General features: G+C 39.9%; 1 protein-coding gene across 1 annotated transcript in view; it reads left to right on the top strand.

The window, feature by feature from the left end:
- Positions 1–237: 237 nt before the first annotated feature.
- The window catches only part of LOC116867929 (contactin-associated protein-like 4), a 191,369-nt gene continuing 174,852 nt past the window's right edge, over positions 238–16,754 (top strand). Inside the window, exon 1 of the mRNA XM_032857956.1 lies at positions 238–322. Within this exon, the coding sequence (XP_032713847.1) occupies positions 238–322 (85 nt within the window). The remainder of the gene's footprint in view (positions 323–16,754) is intronic.

Here is a 16,754-nt window from a genome sequence, read left to right as displayed (position 1 = left end):
GGAGAGAGAGGAGGGAGAGTAGGAAGGAGAGAGGGAGAGGAGTGAGAGAGGGAGGGAGAGAAGAGGGTGAAGGGAGGAAGGGAAGGGAGGAGGGAGTGAGAGAGAGGGAGAGGAGGGAGGGAAGACAGGAGGAGGAGCTCCAGAAACCGGGAGACAGGTGCCAGCTTGGTCGCACTGAGCAGACTCCGCAGGCTGGAGCTCCGGGCTCTGGGGGCCTCCAGGAGCAGGACCAGGAACATGGGGTCGGCCCCTGGAGCCATTGTCAGGGCACTCATCCTTCTGTCTGTGCAGAGCTGGGGTGCGGCCACAGCGGGAGACACAGGTAAGCACAGCAGATGACTTACAACTTGCATGGGGCTCTCCCAAAACTTTAAACACTGTTGTTTTTATTTGATTGTTAGTATTTAGAGCTGGGGTGGCAGCGCATGTTTCTGGAAACAAACCATCTTGAAGAAATCACACCAGAACCTGCTAAAGAACAGCCCTAAATAGGACACATTTCTTCTCACTTCTTTTCCTCTGATACAGTCCATGCTGTTCAGGGAGTGTTTTCGTGAATTTGTCCAAAAGCAGTACTGTGGTTTCCCTGTCTTTGAATACATCAAGAAGGCTCAAGTTCAGTGTGAGAGGGACATCTTGGGGGACACACCGCAGCTGGTGTCTCTGTGGGCTCCTTTCTCCAGGATGGCACCTGGCACTTTGGAGATTAGGTCTGACGCGAGGTGACAGGCGGGTTCCAGGCTGTGCAGCTTCCCTGGGTGTGGCAGCTCACAGGTCTGTGGGAGCAGCCGCGCTAGAGGGAGGGGACCCCTGGGGCAGCTCCGATGCTTCCTGTGCTGGGGCCAACCTGGGGTGCTCACCTTTGAGAGAGCCTCAAGCAGCTGCCCTGGAAAGCCTGCCGTTCTCACAGAAAGACTTCTTTCATTTACAGGAAGAAATAAATAACCCTCCTCTGCTCCCCATAAAATAAGAGTCACTGTTTAAGTGCTGGATGATGACCCTGTTTCATTCTACTTCATTCAGGATCCTGTTCTATAGGTTCAGATACCCGAGTCCTTGTTCCTAGACTAGTTCTGTGGGTCTAACCCAAAGGCATTGTCCAAAGTAATTCAGGAGAACCCAATTTCCCTACCCATGCTACATCCAAAAGTTTTGGAGTTGTACTTGGCTGAAAATCTCTGTCAGGGGAACTTGTCCCCTCCTGACAAGTGCTGAGCCCTGTGAAGACAAAGTGCCGAGTGCCTCTGCCTGAATGGGGGCTTCCTCCTTCCCTGTGACCCCCGCCTCCTTCAGGCTCTGGGGTCCGGCCAGGAGGGTGGAGGCACCCAGCAGTGTTTGCACGGGGTGTGAGCAGAGGCTACAACTGTCCCTGACACCGAGGCTGCTGCAGCAGAGGGGCCCCTCTCCTCCCCTCAGGGCTGGGACACCCAGGATGCTCCCCCCCCCCCCCCCGGACCGCCGGGGCCGGCAACCCCACCCCCCCCTGCCCCGGGCTGTTCGGTTCCCGTGTGCAGGTGCCGTACCAGTGTCGGGACTTCACTGGATCCGTGCTTTCTGGGAACCACATGACGTGCTCACACGGAACGGCAGCACACACTGCAGAAAGATGCAAGCCGGGCAGCGGCACAGGCACTGTTCTTAAAAAGAGAGCCTGGAAAAATCACCTTTAGAGAGAACAACAGCAAGGTAACTGGGAGAAGACCCTGGCCCAAGTGTAGCCACTGGAGCGGGCACTAGAGGCCGCTCTCAGCCCTCGGTGGGAGGCTGTGCCTGGGCAGCACACACGGCGCAAAACCATGTCTTTATTTTTCTTGCAAACACTGTGATTTTTTATTTATTTTTATTTTTTATTATGTTCAATTAACCACTGTATAGTCCATACTTAGTCTTTGATGTAGTGTTCCACAGTTCATTAGTTAATCTAATTCCCATGCTTTTGCATTTGTCCTGAAATCCCGTGGAGGGTGTCAGGGTTCTGTGGTTCTTTTCACAGTGGACTGGGTCAACGTGGACTCCTGCTTACGTCTCAGGACTTACACCCAAGGGACCGCTCCCCATGTTTATCTGTCCTGTATTCACAAAGCGCGTGGTCTCTTTAATAAAGAATCAGATTTCAAAACAACTATGACACTAAATTATTAAGAACATTTCAGATGCAAAAGTTAGTCTTTATCTCCAAAAGGATGGCAGAAGTTACAGTTCGTCATGAGTTAAAATGAAACCCCTTGACTTTACAGGACCAAAGTTTATCTTTTAGAAACTAGGAGCTCTCTTGCTAATCTGAGAGCACTGTCTTCAGAGGAAGAAGGGCTGACAGAGTGACTGCATTATGTTTGATTGGCATGAACAGCTTAAGTCACTAGAGAGTCGAGAAATCACCGGAGATGAGAATTCCGTTTGCCGGCAAAGATGAACGTTACCACAGGAATAAGATTTGTGCAAAAGCTTTCAGGGGGCACATTTTCCCCCCTTTTGGAAAAATAGCTTGAACTATCCATATAATTCCTCCAGATAAGACTTTGACCCAAAATAAATTGAACAATCCTGGAGAACAACAATGAGCAGGAGACCTGGAGTCTGCCCACAGGGCACGGGAACCTGCCTTTAGGCGCCGTGTACCCCTGGTGTGGGTGGGGCGTGGTGCCCCAGTTCTGGTTCTGGTTCTGGTTCACCTGCAAGCATGGGGACAGGCATGAGGCTGTCCAGACCTAGGGCCTCGAGCTTGAGCCCGCAGTTCTCCTTGCAAAGGTGGACTGCCGGTCAGAGTGTCCCATGTCAGGGAAAACATAGACATTTCAGGGATGTGGGGGAGTCTCCCAGCCAAGCACCTGTACTCCCAGGGTGGAGTAGAGGAGGGTGTCCCTCGCATGTGCCTGGACTGTGGCTAGGGTTCCCTGTGCACTCCTACCAGGGACTAGCAGACAGAGACCTGACGTGAGGCGAGCTCTTTCCTGACCCCGCTGGCACTGCTCATTTTGGACTCCAGTGGGCAAGTGGGGATGTCGTAAGTACTGAGTGTACCTGACACCAAAGAAAGTGTTGGTCCTCCCACTTCTGGTTCCATCCCTGCCCGGGCTTCTATTCTGCCTGCCGAGATCCCATATTTTATCTCCCTCCTGCATCTCCTCTCTTCTGCAGAATGCCAGGCTCCCAACAACATCAGTGCACTCGCTCTTTTACACCTACGATGTCCAAAGACTAGTGTCCAAATGCAGTTGTTCACTGCAGAAACAGACTTGCAACAGGAATGTCAGACATGTCTGCAGTTCTCGGCTTCCTGCTAACTGAGATTGTGTCACTGGGACACTGTGGCCAAGTGCCACTGGGCTCACCCGATGGGGTGCTTATGGCATCTGTTGAAGTATGCAGGGGACCCTGTTCAGCTCTGGGCGGTTTGAGTTTTTACCCACTTTCACTAGTTTCTAGTCTAGACTTTCTGTGTTTCTTTTTGCAAACTTTACCAACTTCATGGGTTGTTTTTTTTTCTCCCTTCCTATACACAGTGTTACACATGTTCCTTTGTTTTGTGAACAATGTATTCCAGAAACGACTCTGTATCAGTTCATTGAAATCTCCCTCATCCCTTTAAACACCCACACTTTGCATCAGATATATGCACACACACACACACACACACACACACACAAACACACACACACACATATATTCTCTATCTTCTCTTTCTCTCTCTGATATCAGTCTTTGGTGTATACACATTAATACGGATTCCAATATTTTGCAACTAAAATAATGTGGTAATGAATAACTTTGAGCAACTGTGTTTTTAAATAGTTGGATGTATGTATTCGGGGTCAGTTCCTAAAGTGACATTTGTCAAATTCCCTCCCTGGCATTTTATCATTTTGTATGTGTTCATTTGCAATGCCTGCTTGTTTCTAGAATGTGATTTTCATCTGAAAATAGACACAGCTGACTTCTTCCTCTATTTTTGTTTATGCTGCCTCTGTGGTTTTCTCTTGCTGGTTACATTGGATAACTCCTCCAACACAGTGTGGATTAGTAGAGAGCTGGCTTCTGCCTTGTTCCTGACCTTAGGGGTCCCCTGAATGCCCCAGTAAGGAATAGGCTGAGTCAGGCTTGGGAATGTATGTTATCTTGTCAGTGAAGTGTCCCTCCATCCCTGTTTTCTGGCATCATTACTGAACAGTCCATTAAATGTTGTGAAAAGCATTTTAGTGTCTGGAGAATAGCCATGTGATTTTTCTCTTTAGACTGTCAATATGACCATTATGTCAAAAGATTTTTTAAAATATTTTATTTATTTATTTGACAGACAGAGATCACAAGTAGGCAAAGAGGAAGGCAGAGAGAGAGGGGGAAGCAGGCTCCCCACCAAGCAGAGAGCCCGATTTGGGGCTCGATCCCAGGACCCAGGGATCATAACCTGAGCCAAAGACCGAGGCTTAACCCATGGGCCCACTCAGTGCCCCTGTCAATAGATTTTTAATAGTGAATGGTATCTTCACCTAAGTCTCATAGGGTCCTGGGACACCATTTTCTTAATGGAGTTTGTCCTCTAGCCAATAATATCGTACTTAGTATTTTTTAAATGATTTTATTTGTTTGATTGGCAGAGAGAAAGTTCACAAGTAGGCAGAGAGGCGGGCAGAGAGAGATGGGGGAAGCAGGCTCCCCACCAAGCAGAGAGCCTGATACAGGGCTCGATCCTAGGACCCTGAGATCATGAACTGAGCTGAAGGCAGAGGCTTAACCCACTGAGCCACCCAGGTGCCCCTCTATTTAGTATTTTTAACTCATATTCATAGGTGATTTTGTCTTGTAATGTCTTTCTTTTTATGATGCACCTATTAATGTTATACTTGCGTTCATGAAGAGTGGGAGTTCTCTCCTGTTTTCTATGCTCTGGAATAATTTACCTCCACTAGCACTGTCCTTGCTCTCAGTTTAGCAGAGTCACCTGTGAAACATTCTGGGCCTGGTACTTTCTCCCCCTTTTTTCTCTTTCTGAATTTGTTCTTTGATAACTTTCCCTTTCCTTCACAAAAATCAGTTTGGTTAAGAATTCTATCTCTAATTTGGCTAAACTGTATTTTACTTAGAAATTATAATTCTACTCTTCAAATTTGCTTGCATAGAGGTGTGCAAATAAGCTTCATGTTTTTAGGGATCTTTTTTTTAATTAACATATAATGTATTATTTGCCCCAGGGTTACAGGTCTGTGAATCATCAGTCTTACACAATTCACAGCACTCACCATAGCACATACCCTCCCCAGTCCATAACCCAGCCACTCTCCTCCTCCCCCCACCCCCAGTAACTCTCAGTTTGTTTTGTTAGATTAAGAGTCTCTCTGGTTTCATCTTGTTTCATTTTTTCCCTCCCTACCCACCATGACTCCCTGCACTTCCTCTCAAATTCCTCATATCAGAGAGATCATATGATAAATATCTTTCTCTGGTTGACTTATTTCACTTAGCTAATACCCTCTAGTTCCATCCACACCATCGTAAGTGGCAGGATTTCAGTTTATTTTTGATGGCTGCATAGTATTCCACTATATATATATATTTGTTCCATTTCTTTGAAAAAAAGTTGATGGGTTTTTGATAGGAATTGCATGAATGTGTAGATTGCTCAAAATAGCATAGACATCTTCACAATATTTGTTCTTCCAATCCATGAGCATGGAATTTTTTGCCATTTCTTTGTGTCTTCCTCGATTTCTTTCATGAGTATTCCATAGTTTTCTGAGTACAGATTCTTTGCCTCTTTGGTTAGGTTTATTCCTAAGTATTTTATGGTTTGGGGTGCAATTGTAAATGGGATCAACTCCTTAATTTCTCTTTCTTCTGTCTTGTTGTTGGTATATAGAAATGCAACTGATTTCTGTGCATTGATTTTATATCTTGACACTTTATTGAATTCCTGGATGAGTTCTAGCAATTTTGGAGTAGAGTATTTTGGGTTTTCCACATAAAGTATCATATTATCTGCAAAGGGTGAGAGTTTGACTTCTTCTTTGTCGATTTGGATGCCTTTTATTTCTTTTTGTTGTCTGATTGCTGAGGCTAGGACTTCTAGTACTATGTTGCATGGCAGTGGTGATAGTGAACACCACTGCCGTGTTCCTGACCTTATGGGAAAAGCTCTCAGTCTTTCCCCCATTGAGAATAACATTCACTGTGGGTTTTTCATGGATGGCTTTGATGATATTGAGGTATGTACCCTTTCATCCCTACACTTTGAAGAGTTTTGAATTTGTTCTTTGGATGTTGTAGTTTGTCAAAAGCTTTTTCAGCATCTGTTGAGAGTAAAATATGGTTCTTGCTCTTTCTTTTATTAATGTATTGTATCACATTGATTGATTTGCAGATGTTAAACTAATCTTGCAGCCCAGGAATACATCTCACTTGGTCATCGTGAATCATTCTTTAAATGTACTGTTGAATCCTATTGGCTAGTATTTTGGTGAGAATTTTTGCATCTGTGTTCATCAAAGGTATTGGTCTGTAATTCTCTTTTTTGATGAGGTCTTTGGTTTTGGGATCAAGGTAATTCTGGCCTCATAAAATGAGTTTGGAAGTTTTCCTTCCATCTCTATGTTTTGTAACAGTTATAAGGAGAATAGGTATTAATTCTTCTTTAAATATTTGGTAGAATTCCCCTGGGAAGCCAACTGTCCCTGGGCTGTTGTTTGTTGGGAGATGTTTGATGACTGCTTCAATTTTTTTTTACTGGTTATGGGTCTGTTCAGGTTTTCTATTTCTTTCTGGTTCAGTTTTAGTAGTTTCTATGTCTCTAGGAATGCATCCCTTTCTTCCAGATAGCCAAATTTGCTGGTGTATAGTTGCTCATAATATGTTCTTGTAATTGTTAGTATTTCTTTGGTGTTGGTTGTGATCTTTCCTCTTTCATTCATGATTTTATTAATTTGGGTCCTTTCTCTTTTCTTTTTGGCAAGTCTTTATCAATCTTATTAACTCTTTCAAAGAACCAGCTCCTAGTTTTGTTGATCTGTTCTACTGTTCTTTTGGTTTCTATTGCATTGATTTTGCTCTGATCTTTATCATTTCTCTTCTCCTGCTGGGTCTAGGCTTTCTTTGCTCTTCTTTCTCCAGCTCCTTTAGGTGTAGGGTTAGGTTGTGTACTTGAGACCTTTTTTGTTTCTTGAGAAAGGCTTGTATTGCTATATACTTTCCTCTCAGGAACCCCTTTTGCTGTATCCCAAAGATTTTGAACAGTTGTGTTTTCATTTTCACTTGTTTCCATGAAATTTTTAAAACTTTTAAATTTTTTTTCCTGGTTGACCCTTTTGTTGTTTAGTAGGATGCTTTTTAGCCTCCGTGTATTTGAGTTCTTTTCAATTTTCCACTTGTGGTTGAGTTCTAGTTTCAGAGCATTGTGGTCTGAAAATATGCCGGGAATGATCCCAGTCTTTTGGTACCAGTTGAGACCTGATTTGTGACCCAGGATGTGGTCTATTCTGGAGAACATTCCATGTGCACTAGAGAAGAATGTGTATTCTGTTGCTTTGGAATGGAATGTTCTGAATATATCTGTAATGTCCATCTGGTCCAGTGTGTCATATAAGCCTTTAAATTCTCATTGATATTTTGTTTAGATGATCTGTCCATTTCAGTGAGATGGGTGTTAAAGTCCCCTACTATTATTGTATCATTGTTGATTTGTTTATTTGATTTTGTTATTAGTTTATATAATTAGCTGATCCCATGTTAGTGGCATAGATACTTAAAATTGTTAGATCTTCTTATTGGACAGACCCTTTAAGTATGATATAATATCCTTCCTCATCTCTTATTATAGTCTTTGGCTTAAAATCTAGTATATCTGATATAAGGATTGCCACCCCAGCTTTCTTTTGATGTCCATTAACATGGTAAATTGCTTTCCACCCCCTCATTTTAAATATGGAGGTGTCCTTGGGTCTAAAATGAGTTTCTTGCAGACAGCATATCAATGGGTCTTATTTTTTTATCCATTCTGATACCCTGTGTGTTTTGATTGGGGCATTTAGCCCATTTACATTCAGGGTATCTATTGAAAGTTATGAATCTAGTGCCATTGCATTGCCTGTAAGGTCACTGTTACTGTATATTGTCTCTGTTCCTTTCAGATCTGTTAGATTTAGGCTCTCTGTTTGCTTAGAGGATCCCTTTCAATACTTCCTATAAGGCTGCTTTGGTGTTTGCAAATTCTTTTAGTTTTTGTTTGTCCTGGAAGCTTTTTATCTCTCCTTCTGTTTTCAATGACAGCCTAGCTGGATATAATATTCTTAGCTGCATTTTTTTTTCATTTAGTGCTCTGAATATATCATGACAGTCTCTTCTGGCCTGCCAGGTCTCTGTGGATTAGTATACTGCCAGTCTAATATTTCTACCACTGTATGTTACAGACCTCTTGTCCCGAGCTGCTTTCAGGATTTTCTCTTTGTCACTGAGACTTGTAAGTATTACTATTAGATGGTGGAGTGTGGCCCTATTTTTAATGATTTTGAGGAGGGTTCTCTGTGCCTCCTGGATTTTGATGCTTATTCTCTTCCCCAAATTAGAGAAATTCTCTGCTATAATTTGCTCCAATATACCTTAGGCCCCTCTCTCTCTTTCTTCTTCTTCTGGAAACCCAATTGTTATAATATTGTTTCATCTTATGATATGACTTAGCTCTCAAATTCTCCCCTTGTGGTCCAGTAGTTGTTTGTCTCTCTTTTTCTCAGCTTCTTTATTCTCCATCATTTCCTTCTTTATTCTCTATCTCCTGTTGGGTTTGTAGGTGTTCAGAATGGTTTGATAACTATCTAGCTGAACTCCTGAGACCAGATGACATTTAGGTCTCCTGCTCCTCCCCCATCTTGCTCCTCCCCTTATGGATCTTTTTCAATGTCATTCTAATTTTGTATTTTGTAATATTTTTCATCTTTTCTCCATTATTTGTCTGGTGGTTTATTATGCTTATTTTTTCAAAGACCCGGGGTTTTAATTTATTAATTCAATTAACTCCTTTCCTGTTGTCTAATAGTTTTTATTCTGTTATTTATCTCCTTATGTTTTGTTTGGCTTGAATGATGGTTTCTTGACTAAATCCTTGAGTAGAGGATTTTATTCATTTTCATTCTTTTATGTATAGACCAATGTTTAAGGCTATGGAATTTCCTCTGACCTATTTTTGCTGTTCTGCACAGAATCTATCCAATATAGTGTTTCCATTATTATGATTTTTCACAAATTCCCATATTATGTTTGTATTTCCTCATTTATATAAAAATTGCTTAATGGAAGGTCTTAGGTTCTCCAACTGGAAGTATTGTTTTGTTGCATCATGATCAGAGAATGACATCCATAATATCCCTGTTTTATGATATTTACTGATACTTTTGTGACTAATTATATGACCGGTTTTTGTGGATGTTCCTTATGTGGCTAAGAGAATAATCTTTTCTATCTGGATAGTTTTTTATTTATTTGAAGATCATACTATATATATTTTTTGCATTTTACTTATTTTTTTATCTTGTTCTCAGAGTGATGTTTTAAAATCTATTATTCATGTTTCTGTTTCCCCTTACACTAGCCATGATCTCCATTTTATGTGTTTGGTTGTGTCACTTGGTGCTGGCCATTTATAGCTGTTGTGAATTTTGTTGTGACTTTTGAGGTTGTTGTTATAGAATGATCTTTGTTTTATGGAATGCTTAGGCCTTGAATTCAACCCTGTCCATTATCAGGGCCACTTGGGCACTCTTCATGTTTTTGTCAACACACGTCTGCCCACCATCCACTCCTAGTCCTTCTAAATTATGTTGTTTTAGATGTGTTTACTGTGCTCATATTGGATTGAGATTTGCTTTAGTAACCGAATTCAATATCTTGTTTTTTTTTTTCTGTATAATAATCGTGTTAAGCCCATACATATTGGTATGGCTGATATGTTTTGTGCCATTTTTATGTTATATAATTATTATGTTTTTATGTATATTTAATATGATTTTACTCCCTGAGATTTGTTTTGTTTGCTCTTTTATTATTATTATTATTATTTCTATAGGTACTTAGGAAGTTCTGTCTTTTGCTCTACTAGTTTCCTTTGTAATGACATCTTTTGTGATGTCTTACAAATTTCACAATCTGGTAGGTAAGTTTTCAGTAGTATCTATTATCAGTACTATAATCAATGATATTCTCCTACTTCCTTCTCTCTTATATTCCCATATTTTTCTTGCATTCTTTCTATTTTCTTAGAACATACAATATTTGTATGCTATCCTTTCATCCATATTTCCATGTTGGTTTCAATTTCTTATCTAGAGCTAAATACATTACATATCTTCTACTTAGTCTTTGTCCTAAAGTGCTCCCAATCATTTGTAGATTGGATAAGCCTAGTAGAATTGCTCTCATATTTTTGGCTCAGGATGCCTTTATGCTCATATTATGAGGGTCACAATGAACTTTTGTTTATATAGGTTAGTGCTATTAATAGTTAAGATATGTAATTAATACATTTAAAAATAACAAAAGAAACAAATTACATGTTAACAGTAAATATTTAATAGACAATAAACACATTTTCAAAACATAAAAATAGTAAAGTAACTTAGTTTTATACTTTCACAAATTTTAATATAGGGAATTTATGGAAAACAGCTAGGTTCTCTCATCTCTTGCATTTAGCTTGAGATTTTTGTTGTTGTCCTTGTTCCAGTGGATGTTTATAAAGAAAAGCTAGCCTCCAGCAAATATGTCAGTGGGAAGAGGAGGGGTATTTTGTTAGCTTTTTTAGATACTTTTGGATGTTTCATCAATCCTCTGGAAAACTGTGGTATACTCTGAGAAAATTAGAATAAATAAATGGAAGGCATCTTAATATTTTTATATAAATGCTTTGGCATCATGGACCCCTGAGGGTCTCCAAGATCATGCTCAGAGAGCTGCTTTCATAGTAGATTCCAGGGGAAGGGCTTTGTGCCCTGTATCACAGGAACATGAGCATTGAACAGATTTTCTACAACCTTTTACTTGGAGGATAACTGGGCTGAGTGCAAAATCCTCAGCTTTCATTTCCTTTCCATGTGCTTCTTGAACATGCTGTTCCACAGCTCATAAGAATTTGACATCAGTCTAATTTTCCTACTTTTCTAAGTGGTCAATTTTATCTAGAGGCCCTGCCTTTTTATGCTACATTTCATTCTAATGATTTATGGAGAATATGTCTTGAATCTAACCTGGGTCCTTACATGGAAGGTCCTTTCAAAATGAAGATTTAGGTGGGTTTTTTTCCCTTATTTCCAGAAATTTAAAATGGATTAACATCCATTGTTTTACATTTTTATTTTTCAGAAATGATAGATAGATAGATAGATAGATAGATGATAGATAAGTAATAGATAGATTCTAATTTTCTTTTTCTACCTTATATTTTAGTCACTTTTTCTCTGGATAGTTTTACTTTTTAAAATCTTATTTTCATTCATTTGATTGTATTTCTGTAGTTCTTCAATGTCCTTTATTAAAATTTTATTAAAAATTTTTATAAACATCTTGTAGATGTGTCTACATTGACAAAACAGTCTTGTATTTTTCTTTCTATATATTTTTTTCTCAATGCAATCACTATTCATTGGATTTCTTTTATATTGCCCATTTTTATTGTTATAAAATTTCTGAATTAGACTCTTTTTTTTCTTTTTTCTTTTCTTTTTCTTTCTTTCTTTTTTTTTAGAATTAGACTCTTTTCTATGTACAGATTTCTGTTTGAGGATTTAGGATCTTTAATTTAGTTTGGGGTATTGCATCATAACTTTTCTGGACTCTGTGGTTGGCTTTTATTCTGGTGGGTAGAGGTATTCATTTGCTGAAATGTTTTCATCCTCATTTAACATTTTCTTCTCAGTTGTTGGCATGGATTTGATCTGATTGTTCTTATGCCTGGGCATCTTGTAGACAGGATCTTAGTCCATAAATGCCCTCTTTAGGTAGTAAGATTAAGTTTAAATTTGTAATGGATGTCACTGTTGGTTGTGATAAGATGAGAGGAGAAAGGGTCACCATGGTGTGCCTTGTCCCATCTTCTGCAAAATACTGTGCATGATTTCTCCTCTTCCTTCTGTTTTCTCACAATTCTGGTGCCAAGAAGCAGCTTCTTCTTCCAGTCACCTTCTTCTCCCCTGAATTGTCATCCCCAGTCCTCAGTCCTGCTCACCCCAAGCTGTTTCCCTGGTGCTCTAAATGTCCAAAGCTCCACCTTGTGTAAAGGTTTTAGCAATTTGCACTGCACTTCTCTTGCAGGTGGTGATTTTCTTTTTGTCGTTGGATCTGTTCTCCATTTTCTTCTTCACTTTCTCTGGAAGATCTTAGGTCCCTCCTCCCTACTCTGCCCCCACACACAGTAAGAATACCACTGGAATCTCTTCCCATTCACTTATCTATTAGCTTAACTTGAAACACATGGCACATGTGTCACGTGTTGTCTATACACATGGCACGAGTCAAATGTGGCTATGCCTGTAATTCTTGGTCATCTTCTAGTTTGTGTGTATATGTGTTTGTGCAAAGAAATTGGGTTCAGGCACTCACTGTTATTCTGGAATTTATTTTCTGCTGCTCTTTTGGAAGTGTAGACACCTGTGAACATGGACCTTACAGAGCAGTTTCAAGATCCCATGAAGCCCCATGAATCTTCCCCCAGTAGAAGAATAGGCACTGAGCCCCCAGTTTCTGAAAACGTTCAAAAAGTAATTATAAAGTCTTCAGCTTCCAGAAACAATCTCCACATCTTGCCCATATTGAAACTGGTGGATTAGTAGTTTCTTTTAATTTAATTTAATTTTTTCAGTGTTCCAAGATCCATTGTTTATGCACCACACCCAGTGTTCCCTTCAATATGTGCCCTCCTGAATACCCACCGCCAGGCCCTCCCAACCCCACCCCCAACTACCCTCCTCTCCAAAGTCCTCAGTTTGTTTCTCAGAGTCCACAGTCTCTCATGGTTCATCTTCCCCTCCTATTTCCCCCAATTCACATCTCTCCTTCTCCTAGTGTCCTCTGTGTTATTCCTTATGCTCCATAAGTAATTGAAACCATATGATAATTGACTCTCTCTGCTTGACTTATTTCACTCAACATAATCTCCTCCAGTCCCAACCATGTTGATACAAAAGTTGGGTATTCATTCTTTCTGATGAAGGCATAATACTCCATTGTATATATGGACCACATCTTCTTTATCCATTCATCTGCTGAAGGGCATCTTGGCTCTTTCCACAGTTTAGCGACTATAGCCATTGCTGCTATGAACATTGGGGTACAGATGGCCCTTCTTTTCACTACATCTGTATCTTTGGGGTAAATACCCAGCAATGCAATTTACAGGGTCATAGGGTAGCTCTATTTTTATTTTTTTAAGGAATCTTCACACTGTTTTCCAAAGTGGCTGCACCAACATGCATTCCCATAACAGTGTAAGAGGGTTCCCCTTTCTCCACATCCTCTCCAACACTTGTTGTTTACTGTCTTGTTAATTTTGGCCATTCTAACTGGTGTAAGGTGGTATCTCAGTTTTCAACGGTTTAATTTATCCAATTAATGACTTTATTATAAATGTCTTCATATTTTTATTGACTTTTTTTATTAGCTTTTTATGCTTGGTAGATCAGACTCCACTTTTGTTTCTTTTTGAAAATATGATTAGTGAATCTATCATAAAGTGCATGTTATAGAATATTTAGGGAATTAACTAGAGCTTGGGAAAATACTCTAATAAAATATAAAGACCACTGGTTAAGCAAGTATTTCTGTGATAAAGTTTTAGAATTACTCTGTAAGAGAATGATTTTCTAACTAATAAAAAGACATTGAATAGTAGTATATGTAGTCTTTGAATTGTATTTAATAGGAAATGTTAAATTTAGATTTTGTTGCTCATTTAAAGCAGAACAAATTCAGAGGAATAGAGACTATTTGTTTATATTGTACAAAGTCAAGTAATCAAATGAGTTTGAATTGACTCATTTTCCCTCAGATCAAAAATGCATGTTGAATGTGAAATGATTGAAGAGTCATTTCCTCACTCAGGAAATAAGAGCTAAATGATTTTCCTTCCAGTCTGGGTGCATTTCAGAAAAACAAAAACATGGCTGACTTTTGGCCTGTTCTCCCACTTCTTAGAGGGGTTGCTTGATGGCTGTGACATCTGTACTCAGCACTTCAGAGCCACTTGAGGGCATTGTCATTTGACTGACTGCTTCCCAGAGGAAGATGTTTTTTGGGGAGAAAAAGGAAGTTTGATAGCTCTGGTCATTTTGGTTGAATAACATTTAAAATAACTGCAACATGAGTGTATGTGTGTGGGTGGATATATTCACACACATGCACACAGGCACATGCATGTGCATACATGTATGTACACACATCACTCAGGGGTATGACCTGGTCTGACATGATATGATATTGCATAAGTAAGGATATCTTTTGTTCTAGTTTCATATATCCAACATGTCATTTCTTGCTTAAATGTCGGTGTTCAATTTCTTTTATCTGGTAAATGAAATTCCAGTATTTAGCAATAACAAGAGATCTGTATGCAGGTTTTACAACCTATTTCTATAGCCCTTGGAGGTTTGCAGTAAATCCAGTATCTGAGCCACAGCATGTTCAGTTGGTTGTAGTTTTTCATAATAGTTTCTTACCACTATGTGTGAGAAAACCAAATTGTAAACAGTGAAACCAGGAAGGGACATGGAAGGAGGTGGCCCCCTCCATGCTCCCATTGGGGAGCACTTTTGGCAAAATGATCTGAGAGTGATGGAAGCAGGAGACACTTGTCATTTTCAGTAGTTTTACATTACTGGCTGTGGAATGGTTAAATTCCACACCTATTTAATAGAACAGGTCATTAGTTGAAAACTATCTCCACAATTTTAAATCCCAAAATAAAAGAAAAAAATATCCACACCTATGCATGAATGAGTGTGTGAACATATACAATTACTTGATTGCCATTAGAATAAGATGTAATAGCTTCCAATTCCCAGAGGTTTTATTTCTGGAAATTATAGGATTTGCAAATGTGGTTTTAAAGGGAAGTTTTACTAGATTAAAACACGCTAATTATTTATATACATCTCCCTTCAAAAATTACATTTATTAAGTAGTTTTGGGAAATCTTTAACTGTCAGTTTCCTTACTTGATTCATTCTCTGATTTTATACATTGAGAAAGGTTTTATAGTGTGCATTTTCTTTTTTGAGAACTGTTAAAGAGATTGACAAATAATATCTGGAATCTGTGTGAACCTTAGGTTTGGCCATCACCACAATGGCTGGACCTTGAACATATCACTTATAAGCTGCTCATGTGTTTGGAGATCCTCATATTGGCTTCTCCATTTTGTCCTATGTTTCACCCCAAAACAGATACTTCCAGAATTGCTGAAGAGGCAGTTTAATTATTCTTTGAGCTAATAAATACTATAGCGATTTGATCAAAACACTATGTATCACCTCTCAGATCTTAGTCAGATGCTACCTGAAGTATTCAAAAATAGTAATCCACTTAAAATTAGTTGATTTTCAACATACAAAGTAACCAGTAGAAGCTAAGGTAAGGGGTGCCTCGGTGGCTCAGATGGTTAAGCATCTGCTTTCAGCTCAGGTCATGATCTCCAGGGATCAAGCCCCATGTCAGGCTCCCAGCTCAGCAGGGAGTCTCCTTCTCTCTCTCTCTCTCTCTGCCTCTCCCCCTGCTTGTGCTCTTTCTGTCTCTGACTCTCTCTCAAATGAATAAGCAGAATCTTAAAAAAGAGAAGCTAAGGTAAATATGGTGTTTCAAGGAGAAGTAGTGATGATGGTGATGATCATGATGAAAATGATGATGGTGATGATGATGATAATGATGATGTGGTGATGGTGATGATGGTGATGATAATGATGGTGATGATGATGATAATGATGATGTGGTGATGGTGATGATGGTGATGATAATGGTGGTGTTGGTGATGATCGTGGTGATGGTGTTGATTATGGTGATGGTGATGATGACTGATGATGGCAGTGATCATGATGATGGTGAAGATGATGGTGGTGGTGATAATGATGATGGTGGTGATGGTGATGATGATGGTAATAGTGATGATGGTGATGATGGTAGTGAAGATGAGAGTGGTGATAATGATGACTGATGATGGTGATGACCATGGTGATGATGATGATAATGATGATAATGATGATGGTGGTGATGATAATGATGATGATGGTGATGATGATGGTAGTGATGGTGATGGTGATGATGGTGATGTTGGTGAGGATTGTGATGATGGTGTTGATTATGGTGGTGGTGATGATGACTGATGATGATGGTGGTGATTGTGATTATGGTGAAGATGATGGTAGTGATGATGATGATGGTGATGGTGATGATGGTAGTGATGGTGGCTGTGATGTGTTTCAGTGTTGTGAGTGTGATAAGCAGAAGTGGGAGGATCTACTAAGAAACACGGAAAATCTCATCTGTGGTCTGTGCCGTTTACTTGGGAGTATGAGACATGGAGGAGCAGAGGTTGTCATCCTGTTACTAGTACGTACAGCCACCCTGCACACACAGACTTCCCTGCACACTCAACACAAAACACTCATCCATGGATTTAAGTACAGGCACTGTTGGTATGAAGACAGGCATCTGAGTGGAAGGAGGTGGTATCAGGGGAGCAGTGTGTTGGGTTTCTGTGGAGTGCTGGAATGCCTGGACAGAACATTTGATAA

The sequence above is a fragment of the Lontra canadensis genome, unplaced genomic scaffold (genome assembly GCF_010015895.1).
Source record: "Lontra canadensis isolate GAN:19392208 unplaced genomic scaffold, GSC_riverotter_1.0 scaffold13, whole genome shotgun sequence".
Classification (NCBI taxonomy): domain Eukaryota; kingdom Metazoa; phylum Chordata; class Mammalia; order Carnivora; family Mustelidae; genus Lontra; species Lontra canadensis.
The sequence above is the reverse complement of the archived record's forward strand: the minus strand, read 5'-3'. Positions and strand labels throughout refer to the sequence as shown.